A 21,862-nucleotide genomic window follows, 5' to 3' on the forward strand; every position below is an offset into this window, starting at 1 on the left:
CCAGTGGAGACTGTTAATAAAGCTAGAAAAAGTATACTGTCCATAGCATTTGTTGCATGAAATTTCTGCTATAACAGCATTTAATGTTTTCATATAAAAATATTTATGTTAACTAATAAAAATCCAGAGTACGAGCTAGTAGGTATTTTACAAAAATTACAGACCTCATGTAATTCTAATTCAGCCTGCCTGATACAGCCATTTTTGTTACACTATAATGTTGTTTGTTTTTTTTTTAAAAAAAAAAAAAAAGTGCTTTGCTCGGAAGATTGTTACCTTCTGAATAGTGAGAGAGTGTCAGGAGACTGACACAGGAAGCTCCTGCCCCAGATCCAAAAATAGTAACTCTTTTTGGGTCTCCTCCAAAAGATCCAATATTTTCTTCAATCCAACGCAAAGCTTGGATTTGGTCAAGCAATCCATAGTTGCCTTTTGCAGCTTGGTCCCCAGTACTTAAAAAGCCTATAAGGTAAAAAAGATAATTTTAGTTCACCAGATACAGAGTTAACTACAGGGTATGCATATATTCAAAACACATCTCCCCCTCTTTTCATCTTCTGGGATTTATTTTTTTTTCTTGTCTTTTTTAAAGGTCATGGTCCTAGCTAAATGTCTCCAGTGCAGGCAGTGGAATTCATTCTGTACACTGTTCGGCTTTGGTTTGTTTTTCCTAACAAATTAATTTAAATGTTTCTTACCATGGACCGAAATTGTTCTAAAACATAGCCTTTTGAATCATTGTACTTGTGTTATGGAGAGACATACTCAGAAACAGAAAAGGAAGGATGAAGAAAGTACTAAAAGGAACAGGGAAAAACAGGGAAAAAATACTCTCCAATTTCACAGAGGATATTTATTAAGAAGATAGCAGGTAAATCCTCAGGAATTCAGCCTTTGGTAGGGAGATTTTATCTGAACAAATCAAGTTTTGTCTCTTTCCTTGGAAACTGCAGGGAAATCTGCACTGTTATTTTTTGTTCCTGTACTATAGTTATCAGATTTTAGAAACAAAGCATGACACGTTTGCTGCTTGTCTTGCAACTAAAACCAAAATGATTGAAAGACTAGGACTGAGATTAATTTTGTTTTTCTGAAACCAGCTAAAGTGAAACATTGCAGTTATCTGTGCTGCCTATCACTCACCCTTAAGACTTTGTGCTAAATCCAAATCACCACATTGAGCCATGTACTAACACTCTTCTTTTTAAGTCCCACAGACCTTTTTCTCTCAGACAACTGGAAGTCAGAAGTCTATTAGAAATACCTTACATCATACCAAGTTTTCAGATAGACGTTACTGATTTAGGCACCACTAACAGCTGCTTATCAAGACAAAACACGAAAATCACTTGGCTGGTGTCTCCAAGCTAATTACCAGTTCAGATTAATTTGCCAGAAGAGGGCCCCAGGACTCAGGAGATCTGGAGTCCTGGTGCAGTTTGAGATGAGAGGGTCTGTAATCTTGAGCCACTTTAGCCTACTGTGACAAGACCTTCATGCTCCTTGTAAGGACTGCAAGGGAAGCCTGGGGTCCCTAGGGAAAGAAAAAAGCCTTGCAGTACATTTCGACTGCTTTGGCAAAGGGGAACAGATCTTTGCACTGGCTATAGTTATTTTTTCAGTGATAGGAAGAATGAAAATTCACAGAGTGGAAAGAGATTCACAATATGGGGGAAGCAGAAGAGAAGGGAAAAGAAATGAAGAATTCAGAGGTGCAGGACATTCACCTGTCAGAATTTCATCCTAATATTTTCTATGGTAAAATTCCTACAATGAGATGCAAAACCCAGCCTTGAGGTTTAGAAGCAAGATCACATAAGGACTAAACTCTAAATATAGAATGCTATATGGCCTATGTTATGGTGGCATCGATTCCTGCATGCAAAGTCAGGCATGACTTAATGGAATGTATTACCTTGCACCCAAAAGAATCTTTTTCATACTTATTTAGTAATTATTAATAGCTATTTAATGTCAGCAAGTGCCTCATGAGTCTTTGTATTTTTCAAAAAAGTGGTGCACTTGCAGTAATACAAATCATATCCTTATTGCTAAATAGCACTTGATACAGCCTTCTCATAAAAAAGTCTCTAATAATGGCAAGCACAGTAGTTAGAATAGCAGTTACATGTTCTTTTATTCTATACTACACCAATGGGGAAAAAAACAAACAAACTATTAATCCATAATTGCCTCAATTTATTTTTTTTTAACAAATGTGTTTTTCTCTTTCACATGCCTTTGTTATCTTTTCAGGACTGTTAAAGAAAGAATAACCCACTTGCTAGTTTGTTGCTGCAGCTCACTGCAATATTCTATAATATTCTATAATTAAGCCTTTATTCAATCAGAACTATGACCTCCCTGGGAGAAAGTGACTGTTGTAACCTTTAAAGCAGCATGGTAATTAATATTCAGAGCCTAAACACATTTTAGCTCTTCTAGCAGCATCAAGCTAAAGCTGGTTGATCTTTGTGATTTTGAATTCTTTCCAAATGTACTAAAAGGTGACTGAGTAAAACTGTAGTCAATGAATATCTGATGTTAGACAAATGAAGATTTTTTGTTTCCACACTTCTCTGCTGATTCTCATTAATTGCAAGAACAAATTTTCTTAATTTAAAAACTAATCATCATGGCAAAGTGTCAGCCTCACATGATGCAAACCGAATTCATAAATCTGTCTTTTCTTGATGAGGATATACTTTCTTTCATGCTCTGAATACCAAATTAAAATATTTGTTCAAAGCCATTACAAGACATTCAGGCAAGGAGTAACTATTTGTCCAGAAACACATAAAACTAAGAGATTATTTTTTTTCTGTGAACACTGTGAAGATTTCAGAACAGTATCTTCATATGTGACTCTAAAATCCTGAATAAACAGGAATGCAGCTTCTTTTCTGAGATGGTGATTTATACTCTGTGCTTTTAACATGCATGTTTTTAAGTACAATTATCAATATTTCCCATTTATGGTTTGGCATGATTTGAAGGGCATTTTGTGATCTGAAAATCCTTAGGTTGGAGTTTTGATAGAATCTGGAAGTTCTTCTCATGAGCCTAATGCCACAGAGGAAGGAGTGACAATAGTTGAATATGGAAAACGAAGAGGGTTGGTTTGTTTGTTGGTTTTTTCTCCCCACATAATGATACAGAAAGGTGTTAACGGTAATATTCAGTTCTTGATGTCAAAGATCTGTCTTCCATTAAATAATGATTTGGAAGGGTGACCACATGGCTCTCCCACTGCAAAATGCCATGGACAGCAACAGCTTAAAAAAAGGGAATGTGAGCACATCAAATGTTTGTTGAGTGAAATACCCCAAATTATCTTAGCGGACATTTGTTCTAAACTCACTGTGCCAGAGGGAAAGATGACCACCTGCTGTAAGTAGTAGTAACCAGGGAATTAGAGCCTTCTGAAGCAAAGGTCAGATTGAAAAGAAAGGCAAAAGAAACATATCAATTTGTAAAAGTAGAGAGAGGGAGCTGAGAAGAGGGTAACAGCTGCACATGGTTTGATATTGCCAGAAGTGGCTGACAACATCAACATTGCAAACTCCCTCCAGCCTGGACAGAGCACCCTCCTATGGGGAACCTGCACCCAGCTAGGGGCTGTCCACGTAGGTTGGTGCACAGGGACCCTCTTGGTGTGTGTGCTTTCTCGTGGGATGGGGGTTTTCCCCTGTGTGGGTTCGTGGGTTGTCAGGAGTGTCAGGAGTTCACCCAATGCTGGAGCATCCATATGTCCCACATGGAGAATGGGAGAACCTCCACGCCCCCCTGATGGGGCTGCTGGTGGCCCACACAGTCTGTGGGTGGCTTGGTGCACACCTAGCTCTGTGAGTTTGTGTCTGTGACTAGAACTTTTGGAGATTTTAGAAGGGTGTTTAGAAACCTGCAACTGTTTACTAACCTTTCTTAAGTGTCTAGTATTGTAGTTTATGTTTTGTATTGTTGATATTGATCCTGAAAGTATATGTCATTAAGAAATTAATAAACTGCTTTGATACTGATTTGATTTAAACCACATGAATTGAACAGCTTTTCCCTATGACAGTTTATTCTTCAAAAATAAAATGCATAATTTTGTAAGAGGAAACATAAGGTATTCTTAATTTGTTTTGCTGTATTTCTTGTAATTAATCTTGATCTCATTTTTTCTACATTCTTTCCCGTAAAGGAAAGTAATGCTTCTTTAAATTGAGGCTTCTGAAGGAACAGTTTTATTTATTTTTTTCTGATCCCATTAATGGAAGCATTCTAGATGAATGCTTTAGTTTTAACCTACTAGGTTAGCTACAGTCAAGGAGGAAGAAGACTACACATAGAAGCTACTGGGAATTTTTCTTTTCCAACACATTTAAAAATGAATGTATTCATAAGGTACATGCTGTAACTTGCACTGTTTTGATAATGCAGTGAAGACAAAGCTACACACAGAGCTCCTTTAGGTCCTACTTACACAAGAGGAAATCCTCAGGTCTATCTTTATATAGTTGGTTTTCCCACTGTGCCACCGGAATCTTACCGAAAGACTAAACAAACCCCAATAAATCAGTGGTGGTATTTCCTCTTTACTACTAAAAAGCTATATGGGCACTCACAGTGACAAACAGCAGGAACCAGTATCTACAAAATCCACCCAGAGAGTTTACTTCTGTCCAGCTCCAGCCTTGTCTTGTGGCTGGAGGCCACCTCTTATTTTAGCATGCCATGCAAGAGTGAGTCTACAACAGATAGTTGGACCTCATGCCGGAATCAATATACCTATATATTCCTTTTTGGTTTGACTCTATATGTAACTGTAGCAGTGCCGTTTAAACTACTGCAAAGATGGTGGCATGCAAGATGGAGTGATGGTGACCTTGGCACATGTTTATCAGAAAGAAAAACATGGCTGAATTTTCCTGTAGCACGAATAGCTAATGCAAACCTGAGTAAGCATCATTGCTGCACTGACCCACTCTGTGCAGAGAGTCTGAGACAGCTGTCAGGTGACCAAGATAAACGGGAGGACTGTGGAGTGGCCACGTATGGGTCTGTGCAGAAATAATGTTACACAGATACTTCTTCATCCTGAAAATAAAACAATAATGCTTTTCCTTCAGCTGCAAAATGGTTTGAAATTTTCAGGTGTTACTGTCAAAGCAATTTTTTTTTTTTTTATATTGAGCAACTCATGCAGTAGTATTCCCAGCTATTCTAAAGTACTGGTCACAGAAAGAAACGTTTCCCTGCTATAGTTACTTACGCTACCCAGCTCCTTGTAACACTCATTTAAATTTTAACTCAAGATATGATAAGTGAGGAGAAAAAAGTAGTAAAGACAACTCAGCTTAGAATTTTTGTATGAGTTAATAGATTCAGGTAAAATATAAAGGATAGTGATGCCTTTAATCCAATTTTCTAACTTAGGCTTAAGCAAGAAAACAGTCTCTTACAATTTTACCATGATGGATTTTTTCAAATTACTTCTATTGTGAAGACAAAACCTAAATCTGGTTGTCTAGAAAGAACACCTCATTATCACATGCAATACAAAAAAAACAGGTCAGAGAGGTGAAGTGAGAATATTATTATTTGTTTCTATATTGCTTCCATACTGAAACCTAAGCAAGTTCTTTAAAATTCAGGAGAATATCTAGTCTTCAATAAATGAAAGCCTTTTGAAGATGTCCTGGATAGCATGTGGTTTTTGAGAACGCTTAAGGGGAAATGAATGAGAAAAATAATAAGATGCATTTTAACAAGATCTAAACCCTATTTTTATACACCTTTCTAAATAGTGAAAAGCTTCATAGAGAGCATAAATTTATCAGAGTACTAGGGAGGTCAACAAATTTCCTTGAGTTAAGCCATTATGATATTTCTACAATGAAAGAGTTTTAATGAATCCAATTTAAATTTGTGCATGACACCTTAACTGTTTTTAAATTTGCCTTATTCATTGTAAAATGCTCTGAAACTATTGTGTAATGAGGTTAGGCCGACGACTGCTAGCTATAGAATTAGAGATTAAAGGCATTCTCAACATTTAATTCTATTGTCATTATTCATCATGACTAGCACATAACAATATGGTGTCATTGAAGACACCTTTGCCAATTTTAAAATACAGCAAATAAAGCTGACAGCAACAAACATTGCAGAGCACAGTCATTGATCTGTTGTCTTCTTACTTACTGTTTACCGAAATACTCACAAGTTAAACCTGTCATTACATAAAACACAATCAATAAAACAACAGGTCCAATAAAAAGATTGTTGTTGAATAGAGTCTGATTAAAACCAAGCCAAAACAAGCTAAAAACAATGAGTTGCTCTAAAAATGTCATTGCTTGGGGGCGGAGGCATGTGTGTGTGTGTGTGGGGGGGGGGGGGATGTTAAAAAAAGGAAAAAAAAATTGTATGTTTTGGAGGAGACTGACCAATACCTGGTGTACTCAATCAGCCTATGCTTGGAAAATATTCTCTAACCAGGGATCTAAATGATCAAATACAAGGCATTTAACAAGAGAAATTCACTATGAGTACACAAAAAAATTGAATAAGCCACTACCTTTTCGTGGTGTGTTGACCCTGCCCAACAGCCAAGTACCCATAAAGCTGCTGTGCAGTCACACCCCCAACAGAAATACACCAGGAGAAAATGACAAAAGTAAACACAAGAAAACTTGTGGGTTGAGATAAAGACAGCATAATAGCTGAAAGAGAAAAAAACAACTGAAAGGACATCACTCACTAGTTCCCACAGATCAATGCCTAGCCAGTCTTTGAACAACAGCTACTTAGAAGCCAAACACACCCCACTTCTTCCTCTGATGTTATGTCCTCTGAGCATGTTGATACACTGCATGGGATATCCCCCTGGCCAATTTGGGTCAGCCGTCTTGACTCTTGCTCAACCTCCCAACCTCTTGCCAACCTACGGCTTACTGGCCCTGGGGTAAAGTGGGAAAAATAAAAAGCCTTGGCCCTGTGCAAGCACTGTTTAGCAGCAGCTGAAACATTGGTGTGTTATCAACACTGTTTTAGCCATAAAACCAAAACACAGCACCATGTGGGCTGCTCTGAAGAAATTTAATTCCATCCCAGCCAGACTCATTACATTATTCCATAGCTGGGGTACAATCTCCACCTGGTCACTTTTTAGAAGTGCGTATTTCATCAGGAAGAGGTGTGCTGTAGGTCTGTGAAAGCTGGACTATATTTTTTTAATTATTATTATAGAATATAGATGAAATCTACATTAAACAAACTAAATTAATATACTTTTGATTTTTTTTAACTAAATTATCAATATTATGATGAAGAGACAACACCTTTAACTGGTCATTCATAATATAGAAATACAAATAGGACACAGAAAAAAGTTACATGTATTAAAGACAGGCAAAGACATTAGGTTTACCTCTACAAGTGACAGGGAAGTTAATCTGCATGACATAAATGGCAACCAGCTGTAAAAACAGCAAAAGGATTTTTATCTTTAATTATCAGCTTAAAAAGATCAGAATCTTTTGAAAAAAAGGGGTTATAGGAGATTAGGCATAATTTTTTACTTGCTAGGAAAAACACTAAGTGACCAAGCAGACGATATTGATTGCATTAATATACTGGTGCCAAAACCCAAGTGCTTACAAGTCACTGTAAAAATGAGAAATAAGGGCTCACAATATTAAGAACTTCATTGGGGTTTTTTTTTTAGTACTTAAAACAAAGTTACCCAACAGTTTTTGTTGTTTTTATATTATGCTACTTTTAAGAGAAATAAAATTGCACTGTAAACCCATAGCTCTCTGTTGAACTGTAAAGAAACTCACCAAAACAGAAATTTCTCTACTGGTTAATAGGCTGTTAGTATAATGGTACTATTACCTCTGGAAAAAGGCAGATCCTCTTAAGCCAAATATTTGGTTCTGTATTCAACCAAGTTAAAAGTCACCCCAAGTGGCCCTCCAGCAAATCTTGTTGGCAGTTTAGGAAGTAGTCACCAGCACTGACATGTATCTTCTGACACCCAGTTTTATTTTCTTATACCATAGCCACTTCTCCCACAGGAATACTTCTTTTTGCTGTCTTATGTAAGAACTGGATGGCAACTAGCAGCACCAAAACTAATCCCTTTGTCTTGGTTGAATGAAATTATTAGAAAATGGTTTTACATAGAAGCAGTATTTTTTACATACTAGATAAAGGCCATTAGCATGCCAATCTGAGTACGTTATTCCCATTGCCTACGAACATTTTCCACTCAATTTGTTTGACCTGAACCATTAATTAGGTACATGCCTACTACCTCCAATGGAAAGACACTTGGAACACTATGTTTCTGTAGATAAGTGACTAAATAATTAACTAACAAAATATCACTTTTAAAATAAATATCACTTTAATATATATATTTATAAGTATTATTTATATAAATAAATATTATGTTATCTAACAAAAATAGTAGAGAGACCTTGATCTATGAATTCACTGAAGTTGAGGCAGTTGCATATTGATGCAACAGATACCCTAAAGGTAACCTCCAGCTCATAAACTTCTTGCAGGGAGATGAGTGATGGACTTGACGGTCCTGGGTCAATGGTTGGACGTGATGATCTTAAAGGTCTTTTCCAACCTAAATGATTCTGTGATTATATGAGCTGAGTGTAAGGATTCACTGGATGACGAAATGGAAGTAGGATAATGCTCATTCTCTGCATTGGCCCTATAGTGGGAAAAGAGTCATGCAGGAAAAAAAAAACAACTGTGGCAAGAGTCACTTTAGTTTGGGATTGTGGCCTCTTGCAGCTCTGTCTGTAACACCCTTAAAACTATTCCAGGAATTTACAGATCAGCACCTTAGAATTGCAGAACAGATGATCTGAGAAAAATCTTCAGTGATCAAAAAAGCTCCAAAAATGCCCCAGTGACATGCAGATAGCTGGCACAAACTGTGACTTTCAGTGAGCTGACCTGATTGGAGAGCGGTCCCGCTATCAATGGAAAAACAAAGGTCAGTTATCATCTCATCCCCAAGGCACAATGCATGTTCCTCAAAGGAAACTAAATTTTTGTGCTTCTATTCACATATTTCCTGTGTGTCTCATTTTGATCTCAACGCTGCATTCATAGTCGGAAAAATGAATGCAACAAAATATCAGAAAGCAGAGGACTAGCTAACATATATTGAACAACTAATATATCACACAAGACACATCATTAAAAAAAAATTAAATTTGTTTAGGTTGAATCAGCTTCTTGTGGAGCTAAGCACATTTAAATGCAAAAAGTAGGACAATGCAAGGAAGAGAAAACAGCATCTAATAAAAACTGTTTTCCTACTAGGTAGCCTGACATCATTAATCTATTATAAATGGCTATGTGATTTCAAATGGTAGGCTTCTTATGAGGACTGACCACTTGGAAAAAGGTGATGGTTAACAAGTGATCATTAGCAATGGTCTCACTTATCTGCTGCTCCAGGGTGAACTGTCTTATCCACTTCAGCACCACTGTCAGTTGCAAGAAGCAGAAATAATGAGTAACTTCATTGGGTTGTGCTGCTTCCTGTTCTTGGTTATAAACTCCATTCCACTAAACTAGCAAACAGTGGGTAACATTTAGACAGCTTAGACCATAAAACTAAAAATAGACTGCGTTTCTTATTCTTTTCCCTTTTTCAGCTAGAAATATTAAAAGACAGCAATGTATCATACTTCCGGAACACAGAATACTAGCCTCACAATTAAAACCCTATTAAAAAGAAAAATATCCTTTTTTAGTTTGAATGGAAAGAACTATGTAACTAAGCAGATGAAAAGAACAAACTCCCCATTTTCCAGATAGAAGGGTGTTTTTTGGTAATGTTTTGTTGCAAAGTTTGAAGCTTTAGGGAAGAACAACTGTATTGCTATCTATAACAATAGCAAATATATACACTTAAAGAACAAGCTATTTTTAACCATTAATTTCAGAGAAACACATTGGTCACAAACAGAGCACCTCATTTTAGGTCTACAAATTTCAGTTCAGTTACTTGTGGCTGCTGCTGCTTCCTTTCGTATGCTTACAGAGGAAGAAGATGCTTACAAGCACAAAACTGGAATACAATTGTACCGGGCTCAACGCACCAGATATTATTCACTCAGCAGCATTTGAAAGCCAGAAGTTACTGCATTAGTGCCAGTTAATTTATGAGGAAAAAAGCATCCAAGTCGACCCTTCCTCTCTCAGGAAAAAGATTTCTTGTTGGTAATATTTGGCTGGCTTAAAGCCTGGACACTCATCAATGTCCTGTGCAGGAACCATCAATTGGTTATGGATCAGTTCTAGACATTGCCTTCAAAAACATACTTTGAACACTGGTGAAGCAAAAGCAAACTGTTGTTGATAAGCACAGAAAACAATCACTTATGGTACCAGGAGAAAAGCTAAATTGACTATGCACAAATAAAGCATTAGCACTATTTCTCTACCTTCCATTGTGATTTTAGTTTCAAAAAAATTCTACTAGTAAGTAAAAGAAAAAAAAATCATAAACTTTTATTTTGCATCATAACTAATGTTATGTTTAGGTTCACATAAGAATCTAGCTTTTCATGATGTGGATTTTTAAATCATCAGTGACTACATATTTTTAAATTAATAGTGAATTGTTAAAAAATAGCAGGAATGATGCATTATTTTAATCTTAACAAATGGTTGTTCTGAGAAGCTAATTACATTCTGACATCTTTATTAAAAAAAACTGATAATGTCCTTGTCTTATTTATTTCTGGTGTATACCATTATGAAGTATGGTGTCAATAACCTTCAAACTAAGTAGCATGCTATTCTGAAACCTCATGTAACATGTAGTAGGATTTTCTGAGAAATTCAGCAAACCAGCTCTGTTGATATTTGACTAGAATTCATAATACCCTTAATAATCTGAAAAATGCTCAGCTTCTTGACAACGTACTAAGGAGAAGGACTGGGGAGAAATGAGCCTTACCACTTGATAATCTGACAGTGACTAATCACTGACAAAACATTTAATAAAATTACTGGGAGCCAAAAATAAAGTTGAAAAGTGAGACTATAAATAATAAATAGTCTTCTTATGCTACATACTCTGTACTTATTTTCTAAAAATGATCAATAATTATACTATACATACCCCTTTGAGAAAGGGATAGCACAAATGGTTTTCAACCAGAGTAAATGATGCATAATTCTTTATCTTGATCCACTAGTTTATTTGTACTAAATGCTTATTTACAATGCAATTTCCTATGCAACATCTAAAATGCCTGCTGATGAAGCTGGTCAGCAGATGCAGGCGATGCATCCCACTCAAACAAAATCATGATTTAATAAAGCAGCAGATTACATAGAACATGTAAAAAAAAAATTTTTTTAATGTCTGAGGATATTGGCATATGCCAATACCAAATTTCCTTTGGCATCAGTTTTTAAGAAAGGCTTGAAGAAAAATAAAATATCTTCTGGTGTTCTACTTTTTGTTCCTTCTTAACATACTCAATAAATTGTCAAAATTACTTTGTGTTAATCAGAACTAATTGGTAAACCAGACTGCAAAGGTTATCAGTTTTGTTGCTGAATATACCAAAATGGCAATGTCCGGGAGGATCACATGAGGGTGTACTTAATCTTTTTCATTACAAATGGTTAGCATGTGAAGATATCTTAGGTGTCTGTATCCCAAAATTAGATCATATGACCCTGCAGCTATAGGTGGGCTAAGTAGGCTGTGATAACACTTAAACTTCATTCTTTCACTGTCCTATATACAAATTTACTTTCTGGGTTATTTTTTTTATTAAAAAAAAAAAAAAAAAAAGACAAAACTATCTTTTCTAAGCCTTTGACAGTGAAGTCCAGAAAATATATTAAAACATTTTCTTAGACTGGTTTTGTACATCGTGAATACCCAGTGAGAAATAAATAGGTTTAAATAGTGTGCCTCAAGATTCATAGTTCTAACAAAGTGAACCAAATCAATTTTTCTGCACATTCAAACACACAGAATATTCTGAATTAGCATTTCTAACGAGTTGTTTACCATGACAGTAGAACTATTATGTGCCACAATTACTCTTCTTAAAGAGAAAAAAGCAAATATAAACATCTTCTTAACACTTCCATAGCCTCAGTTAATCCAATCATTTCAACACAGAAGTCTTAAATTTTTTAAAGTATACGTTGACAATTTTAACTTAGCTTGATGTTTCTCCATGAATACTCTAAATATCTATAACTATGTTAAAAAAAATCATAAAACTGGAGTCATAAATTAGGTAATCTGAGGCACTTCTTCAGCCTGAAAAAAAAAAAAAGAGGTATTTGAAGATAATATGTTATGCTCAAATCAATGAAAACTTGGAGTTGCTTCTTTGTTTTAACACATTATTTCACAAGTTTTCTATAAAGTTCTGAATAACTTTGGAAGGTCATGATCAGTCTTGCCCTACCACATTATCATAGCAGGTCAAATATTTTTGCTATTTTGTACCAGTCTTGACCAATATCTGATGATTTAGAAAGACATATATCCTCCTCATTCAACTTTGCAGTCCTTAGTTTGAAATTAAGTATCACATTGAAGATTTTACAGGGCATTCAGTTAGGCTTATTCTCAATCATACTACATATAAGCATAAATCACAAATATATGATCATCAAAATATAGTATATACATAAAAATGTAACCATAAAAATGCAATAGAGGTGGGAAGGGACTTCTTATGCCAACTATTCTATGACACATGGTCCTGATGGAAGATTGTCCTACTTGTTCACTTTTCACTTATATGGCAGTATTTCTGTCTTTGCATCTAATTATTCATGCTTTGGTGCTTTTCTTTGATTCTTTGTCCTTATTAAAGTTGTAGTAACATGTGTGGTAAAGCTTATCATTAAAAATAAGATAAAAGAACCAAGATGTAAATTTTGGACATTTTAATAGAGAAATCAAATGTTGATAGCTGAGTTCATGTTACAATAGCCATCATTTCATAGGCATCACATAAACTTCCTTCTCTTAAGCAGTATATAATTGCTTCCTAATAGAATTAATCTAGGCCTTAGGGAAGAATTAGATTTTCAATTATTACATTCATAATTTAGAAAAGGAAATGACAATTAGATTTGTTTAATTTAAACTTCCAAGTAATGTGGGATTTTCCCCACTACTATATTTGCACCTGGTTTTGGGTTTGGTGCTTTTTTCTGTGCTTACTTCTCTAATTAGTAATATATGTTTTATAGCACTAAATCATTTTAAAGGCTAACATTAATGAATTATTATTCTCTCTTTTTTTTTAAAGTATGTCTCAGGATAAAATTACTTTGTTCAGCCTAATGGTTTTAGTTATTACACTGCTTATGTTTACATGTCAGTGTAGTGATTTTAATACTGTGTGAGAAAGCTAGAAATACTGGAATAAAGACATTCAACTAAAATTGGCTTTATTACACATTCTGGGGTTACTAAATATCTCCAAATTATGCTCCAGCTCTTCATTTTTACTTCAGGGTGGATTCAGTTTTGCTGATTTCTGAAAGACCACTGGAAATCATGTAGTTACAATCCCTGCTCTCAGAGGTGATTTTTGGGGACACCTTTCCCTCTCCTCTCCCCAATGCACACCACCATTGTACTCAAAACAACACATTTTAAAAGCAAAATGACACAAATCCTTGATCAGTTCCTAGAAAATATCCACAACAGTATAAAGAATTTGACTTCTGAGACAAAGTTCTACCTTTTCTAGAGGGCAAATTAAAACACTGAATTGCACTCCTGCTCTGAACTGCCACTGAAGTAATCACTCTCTACACCAACAACAGGAGTTTAATGGGACTGGTACACAGCCTCAGCACCTGCTATGTGCCACCAGGGGCAAGCAAGAGAAGCGCCCACAGAAGTGTATCAGACGGAACTCATCTTCCAATACAGCAAAGTGGAAAGGAAGGAGTAGATCACTTACTAAAGTAGAAGTACAATGGAAATTATGGAGATCCCTTTTGGAAAGCAGCACAGGTCAGATGGCTGGCTGGAAAGATTGCTGCTGCCTGTCAGGGCTAGGCAAGGTTGTGCCAGCAGTTAACATGCTTCTCAAATCTATCATACTTCACATCCTAATTTATACTACCACTTCTTTTACAAAAATGAAACATGCTATCAAAATCTCCCACATGAATCTCCTTCCTGCAGAATCAATCCAGCTCTCCTTCTGACATTAACTGTCATACATTCAAGCATAAAGCAAATACTCTTAACACACCCACACTCAACGTTATCACTAGTAAAAGATGAGTCTTTACTAATTTCTACTCCAAAAGATCCTCAGTGTATTAAGTTAACTCAGAACCTCTACAAAACAAGCAAAGCTAAAATGTTCTAGGGCACAAAATCTAGCAAAATAGTTGTGAGAATATGATAGTTATCATCCAACAGTACCAGGCATAAATGATGAAAGAAATCTATCTACAGCAAAAGAAAATAAGAATATTTTATAAAGAGTAGTATGACTATTTCCATACTTTAGGTTGGTTACTCAGGTGAGATAAAGTCAGATCTTCTGAAATGATTCTCCATAGCAGAAAATATATCTGAGAAACCTGAGAAGCTTTGATTAAGTTTGGTTATAAAGCCAAAAGTATTTATTTCCTGGAACAATTCTGATGCCTTCAGATACTTTAAGATAGTAAAAGATAAAACAAAAAAGTCCTAAAAGATGTGTTAAAAACACACACACAAAAAAAGCTGAAATTGCATCTGAATTGAGACATATACATCCTATTTTATGATAAGTAAATGTGGAGTACATGGACTTCTATCCTGTATTCTTCTGGTTATGAAACAGATGTTATCTTGGGAGAGAAAAAAAGGCTTAGGAACTGTTCAATACTCACATTTCAAATGTTTCAAAATAGTATTATAAAAATGATAATTTTCTATTTGTTATTTTTGACCAAAGAATGTAACAGAAATAATTGTTTCTTTAGAAACCAGTTCTGAAGACTAGGAGTTCACATTCTGCAGTTTTGGCTAGGCATTTTGTGCTGGTTTCTACAGAAAGCCAGACATGCTTTGTTGGCCCTATCCTTTGATTTCAGGAATTTATAGGCTTGAAAAAAAAAGAAAGAAAAAGTGCTTGCACAAAATGAAGCCATCATATTTCATACGTCTCCCTACTATTATGTATTTGAGAACATAATGCTAAAATTAAAAGCCTCTCAGTCTTCTGAAAGTTAACAAAAAAAGTTACCATTAACCACACTAAAAGTACTTTCACTGCATGTTATCTGTCCCTAGGTTATTGCTTAGCCAAAGGAAGAACTTCTAGGAATGACTAGACAGAACTTTTTTTTTTTTTACCCTCCACTCTATCACACTTGTAAAGAATCCTGGCAATAAAGTGTTAAGTATTGAATAATCTGAGGGGAAAAAAGCTGTGAATTTTTTTTCATATTTGGATCAACAGAAGCAGCTATTTCTGATCTGTCTACCTAGAGCATTCATAGGAATGAAAATAATCTTCCCAATGAAGAGAAGCAGAAGTGAGGGCAACTTTGTACAAAAGTCTCTTAATGTTATGTTATCAGAGACAAAATCAAAGGACATTTTCATATTTATGCTTGCATGTTGTGGAAAGCTTTAGTAAATCTAATTATTGTTGGCCTTTTGTTAAAAAAATATATATATTTTCTGCTTCTCTTTACCCTAACAGAAGAGTAAACCACTCATTTTTTTTCTTTTGCAGTATGTGCCTATTAAAATGATTACTTACTCTTATATTTTACGATTAAAATGGAACAATTTTTTGTTGCCTAAATACAGAACAGAAGGCTACTTTATTTAACTAATTCACATGAACAAAGTAATCAAAGATGAAAATTATTCTATTCTTTTCTTTACCCTTCTTTGTTTTGTTTTGTTGGGGTTTTTTGTTACCATCAATCCATATATTGTGACAATAAAAACATTCTTACTGAAGATACCTACAACTCTAGCAGGATTTTATGATCTTTCTTTTACATTCAAAGCATTCCACCAGCTAATTTTGTACATTTGTTATTGCACCCATTCACTAGATTGCTGGCACAAAGAGGATAAGCTATAGCATTCAACATTCCTAACTTTACTTACTCCTCTAATTTTATTTGTATGTCAATATGTTGCAAAGTGTCCTTGAAAAACCCGTAGGATTATCTTGAGCTGAGTTTTCCAAAATACATCACAGGAGAATTTTAAAGAAATACTGTTTCTCTAATTTTGTTCTCATTCGAAAAATAGTAGAAGAATACATTATTTCAAATACATTTTTGGAACTGCACAACTTCTTACTGTTATTATGCAGAAATTGTAATTCTCTTCCTTGTTTTTAATTTGAACTGTACTTTTTTTTTTCCTATGTATGTTTTCTGTACATACTGATCTCCTATGGAATTTTCATATATTTATTTATTTAAATGTATTTAGTGTTCATTAAGTAACTACTAAAAAACCAAACCCTCTTTTGTCTAATACTTCAACCCATTAAGTGGTATTTATCACTAGAGGTGGAAATGCAGGAAAAATGAATTGTTAAATTGCAGAACCTACTCTCTGGACTGTGGTTGCTTTGTTTTGGTTTTGTTTGTTGGGGTTTTTTTTCCCCATGGGAACTTAAACAGTAATACTAATGAAATCTAAAAAAAAAAAAAGAACAGACGTGTACTCAGATCCTACCATTTTCTAATGTGCATCATTCATGCACACAACTTCCTTTTGCCTTTTCATTTTATAGCCCCATGATATTTCTAGCCTGTCTGAATAGTCACCCGGTCTGTAAAATAGGATTCCCACATCTTGGGTGAATACTAGCAGGGTGAATACTAGCAGGGTGAGATGAGAAATAGCTGTTTAGAAACGAATGCAAGTCGGACTGGTTCCCAAGGGGAAGACTCCCAGTGGTTTCTTCTTTCTGTAGGATGGTTGCTTTGTCTTAACTTAGGAGAAACCTATACTAGAAAAAGTCAGTCTTTCCTAAGGTTTTCAGATCTGCCTAACTTTCTCCACTGACTGCATTACTAACTTAAAACCACTTTATTTTTGTAGAACAGACCTTAACTGTGGAGTCAGGCATCTGCACGGTCCATGGAGATAGGTGTAGGAGTTGAGCATCTAACTAAAAGGAAGGGCTGCCACATAAACATCTCAACATTACTGCTTACTATAGAATATTCAGAAAAAATGAACTTAATGAGTACTCCTAGAAAGCTCCCTGTTTCAGATCCTCAAGTCTGTAAGACAGAGAGGGCTTTGCTTTTGCATTGCAAAAGTTTACAGAATACATGAGTAGTGGTAAAACAGCTAGTGGTGATTGGTATTTGACTAACAATCAGTGGAACTTTTAAAGCAGCATAGATATTGTGAGTGTTCTTTTATGTGAGTTGGTGAGTTGTTTGTCATCATTTGCTGAATTTGTTGCATTATGTAAAGAGACCATTTTGCTTGCATGCTACTTTGCGATCAAAAGCAATGACTCACAAGCACTATTTGTCTGCGACAACAAGCCTTTGTACCAATATTCTTACTGAAGATATCAGAGCTCCCAACAGGATGCAGAATTTTTATGGTGCTTTTCTCATTCTCTAACTATTTCATGGCAGGTCACCAAATATTTTTGTAAGTGGGTCATTGAGCCCATTCACAGTTTTTCCTTTTTCCCTGTTTTTATCCAAGATTTCTCATCGTATGAATAGACTCCTGAGAAAGAGCTGCAGACATATCATCAGTGCTTGGATATATTCATCTGTGTTGTGTATTACCAGAATATAGTCTCTGAAAATGGAAATTAGAATAAAAAATACTCAACCTCCTGGACAGAGGTTCAGTGTATTTTTAACATTTGTTTGATCTGAAATATTTAACATACACACACATACATTAAAAGAAATTTAAAAATAAAGAATTAATCTAAATATACATAATCTCCTTTCCAGCAAGAAGGCATATGGATACAAGGATTTTAATTTTCATAGGCTGATTTGAGAATGTTTAGTTCCTTGTCAATGCACCATATCTATTGCTTCCAGGGTCTTAAACTTTAGGTCATATCCATGTCATTTGGCAGAAATTTTCAGCTACACAGAGAGATGAAAATCTCAAAGTGCCAGGCTCCAAGTTCCCTTGTACTTCCAAGTTCCAAACTCCCTCACTTCGTAATTTGGATTTAAAAAAAAATCTTATTTGCACAGAATTTTGAAGAATCTAAGACTCTTTTCAAATCAAGTGAAATAAATGTTGTGAATTCCAGTAAAAAAACCAAAGATTTTTTTGACAGTTTAATACCAAGGGACTTTATATGAAATTACTACAAGTCTATGCTATGATTCTTCTGGTATCACCCAGATAATAAATGTTGCAATGAGTAAAGGAAGTGCACAAATCCCTAATAATTTGCTGTGCTGGAAAAGGAATGGATGGAAAAAGTAAATATGGGAGAGACAGACAAGCATGTATAAATGTTCTCTAGCCACACCACAAATACTCTTTGTTGAGTATAGGCCTACAAAGTAATTTCTTTGGTAGGATTATTTTAAAGTCACCCTCTCCTGCCTTCTCGTCACCTCTTGTCTCTTTCCAATGGCTTTTTTTTTTTTTTCTTTTGGTACCAGGTCATGATACTTTACTGCTACCATGCCTTTGGGAGTTAGAAAGTAGAATTATCTTTATTTTACAAATTAAGAAACTGGAACGGAGAAAATGAAAACCTATGATACTGAAAAAATCACTTTTAGAACTACTAATAGAATAAAGAAGTACATGGCTCCCAGCCCTAAGCCCGGCATGCAGTAAAGTGAATGTTTTCATCAAAAATTGAAAGTAAATAGAAAATCACTGATAAGAAATCTTATAGATGACTGATCTAATAAGGATAAAACACTCAGGAAGCATGATACATATCCACTTAGTATTCTATTCTTTTTTCTTCAAACAACAATTCTTTATCCAAAGCAAAACATCGATTTATACAGGAACAAGGAATGGAAGCCATAGCTACAGAATATATGTGAACATGAGAGGAGCAATGAGCAGTACCCTACAAATATATGACTAAAAAAGCCCTAGGAGTTTGGAAGTTTCTTTAGAAAAACTGAAGAGAAGACTCCAATGTGATAGATTGATGATGCTGGCTTTAGATATATATGGAGGAAACAGTTAAGAAAAGAGGGATGACTTCATCCCTACTAAGAACACTACAATCCATTCAAAAGTTTTTATTTTAAAAGATTATCAGTGTGAATGAGGGATAAGCCAAAAAATTTAGCAACTCAGGGAAATGACAGAGAAAAAAACAAAAGGATTCACTTCTCCCACTTTGAAATGCTGTCAGTGTAGACAGCTGAGTTGGTCCTCTAGGCTTCCCTTTAATGTCAATGATAATAAATATCTACTAAGTTTTAGGCATACATATTTAATGAAAATAATCTTATTCTTTAGACTTTGGAGCCCAAGTCTGCTGAGGTTTTTCAAAAAGATTGAGACATGCCTTAATTGCAATGTAAAAATACCCTTCTGATCACAAAAACTCACTTACTTAGCAAGGAAAAGTCATTAAAATAACAACAAAAAGGCTATGAGCTAAAGTCAGACAAATTCAAATGAGGTATAAACCATGTAGGTTTTGGTGTTTTTTTTTTAAAGACAAGTAATGATAATACTTTAATCTAATGGTTAGTTCATGATGCTGATACAACTCAACTAAGAAGTAAATATAGTAGCTTAAAATTTAAGTGAGGACTTACTTTATCTCACAAAAGACATCTTTGCCTACTGAAAGGCAACTTTCAAGATGCTGTGTGGCTATATTATTACAATTTTGATGGACACAGTTTATCTTTCAGTCTGCCAGTAACGAAGGGAACTGAAGTTTATGTTCTAGTCTAGGACCAAAAGATGACTCTTTTCAAACTTCTTCTTACCCATTAAAAATTACATATAAGCTCCTATGTACATGAAGTGAATGGTATAGCTATGAACCCACTGGTAGCAGTTACTGGGGAATAGAACAACCTTACATAGCAAGAATTAAACCGGCAGCACTAAGCAAAGTACTAGCATAAGAAACCACTCATCAGATTTGACCATTTGACTAAGTATTTCAATTTTGTAGATTGGTGGAAGCTCCTTCACTCATGAGGAAGGAATAATTCCTATTTCTATGCAGTTTTTTCTATTAATATTCAATGACATTATTTTGTAACTATATTTTTCCTGACCAAATTCTCCTTCCTTTACACTATTATACTAGAGGCCAGGCACTGGCATATATTCAGTTCAGCTTCTTGAATTGCACATCCTAAATAGAGGCAGCTGATCACAGTGTTGTGAATGTGTATTGCTGTTACTCTATGACAAAAGAGTGTTTTTCATGTGTTAACTTCTGATCACCTATACAACAGTCAGGGAACAATTTGTCCCTTCATCTTGTCCTGCATAGTTTGTTTAGACTGGCAGTTCAGCTGCTTTCCACCATGGCATTAAATTATCAGTTCTATAAGAAATTGTGCTTCCCTCAGAATCTCTGAGAGATGTTGCCTTTTCATTACAGCAACAACCAGTAATTCCATTTAAAATGAAAAGTGTTTAGTTGCTTAACAAAGTGCTTAACAAAGATATTAGCTTTGCCTATGATTTCTTCTGAATACATGCTGCAGCTAAACCAGTTTTTCTGGTCTTTTATAGGGAAACTGTTATTTATTACAACTGTAGCTAAGGATTATTTTCTTCTCATGGTGAGTCAATTTTTTATATAAGATGAGTTGATATTCTGGGAAAAAGACAAAAATTCATAGACACGTTTGTAACATATTTCAGGAGGACTGGGGGAAGGGGAATTCACAGTTTAAGTTGACGCCTGGTAAAGAAGGCCATATTCCTTTAAAAATGTTAATAATAGAAACAATGTAACACAATACTACTGTGCCACGAATATAAGACAATGCAATTATACTGTTGCTATGTCATGAATAATCACATTTATATGTTCTTCTTGTCACTGAAATAAAGAGATAAAAATATTTTACACAGAAATTAGGCCTTTTCTAAAAGATTATTTGAGAAAGAGAACTGAAAAAATAAAAACAATCATTACATTTAACTATAAGACACAATTATAAAGGCAGTAACTGGTTAGATCACAAGTGTAAATCACTGAAAAAATATGGTTCAAATCTGCATCTTAAATTGGATTTTAACTAATCTATTACAAGGAACCAAATGATGTAGATAAATGTCATGGAATGAACAACAGAGAAAAAAGTATGTAACCAGCATTTTCAGTATCTGGTTATTTAATTTTAAGACAACAGCACAGACTATTGTAACTTCTAAGCTGAGCAGTTCATAGTGGAACATGCATTTGCCTACTTATTAAATGCCTCACAATACTTGTTAAAAGGACATTGCCATGAGAATGCAAAGAAATTAAATTAAAACAGAGCCCAAAACAAACAACAGATTCACTTGTGACTTAATAGGCCTCCTGTGTGAAGCAAAATAAAATGCTGAAATGAAGAATTACTCTAACCTTTGCAGTCTAACACAGCTATGATAACAGGTTTTTGTTTTATTTGGTTGGTTGGTTAGGGTTTTTTTATTTATTTTTGGGTTTAGGCAGACAATCTGCTTAAATCCTAGTCTTACAAATACTATGGACAAGGATAGTTTTTTACATGTGATTAGGTCTCTTGAATTCAATGGGCCTACTCACATTCTTAACTGTTTACAAAATCAGACTGCATATCCTGTAGGATCCAATTCCCAAATGCAAAATCCAGTAGCTGCAAATTTAATGTTTACCATCTGCCA

At 34.9% G+C, this 21,862-nt stretch overlaps 1 protein-coding gene across 2 annotated transcripts in view; it reads right to left on the reverse strand.

Moving 5' to 3' along the window:
- Positions 1-21,862, reverse strand: part of NLGN4X (neuroligin 4 X-linked) — a 187,360-nt gene that overhangs the window by 15,684 nt on the left and 149,814 nt on the right. For both annotated transcript variants that reach the window (XR_003555832.2, XM_027791182.2), the window contains exon 5: positions 277-462. Coding sequence is in view for 1 of the 2 variants with exons in the window: in XM_027791182.2 (XP_027646983.1) it covers positions 277-462 (186 nt within the window). In the remaining variant the exon portion in view is untranslated. The remainder of the gene's footprint in view (positions 1-276; positions 463-21,862) is intronic.

The sequence above is a fragment of the Falco peregrinus genome, chromosome 4, assembly GCF_023634155.1.
Source record: "Falco peregrinus isolate bFalPer1 chromosome 4, bFalPer1.pri, whole genome shotgun sequence".
Classification (NCBI taxonomy): Eukaryota; Metazoa; Chordata; class Aves; order Falconiformes; family Falconidae; genus Falco; species Falco peregrinus.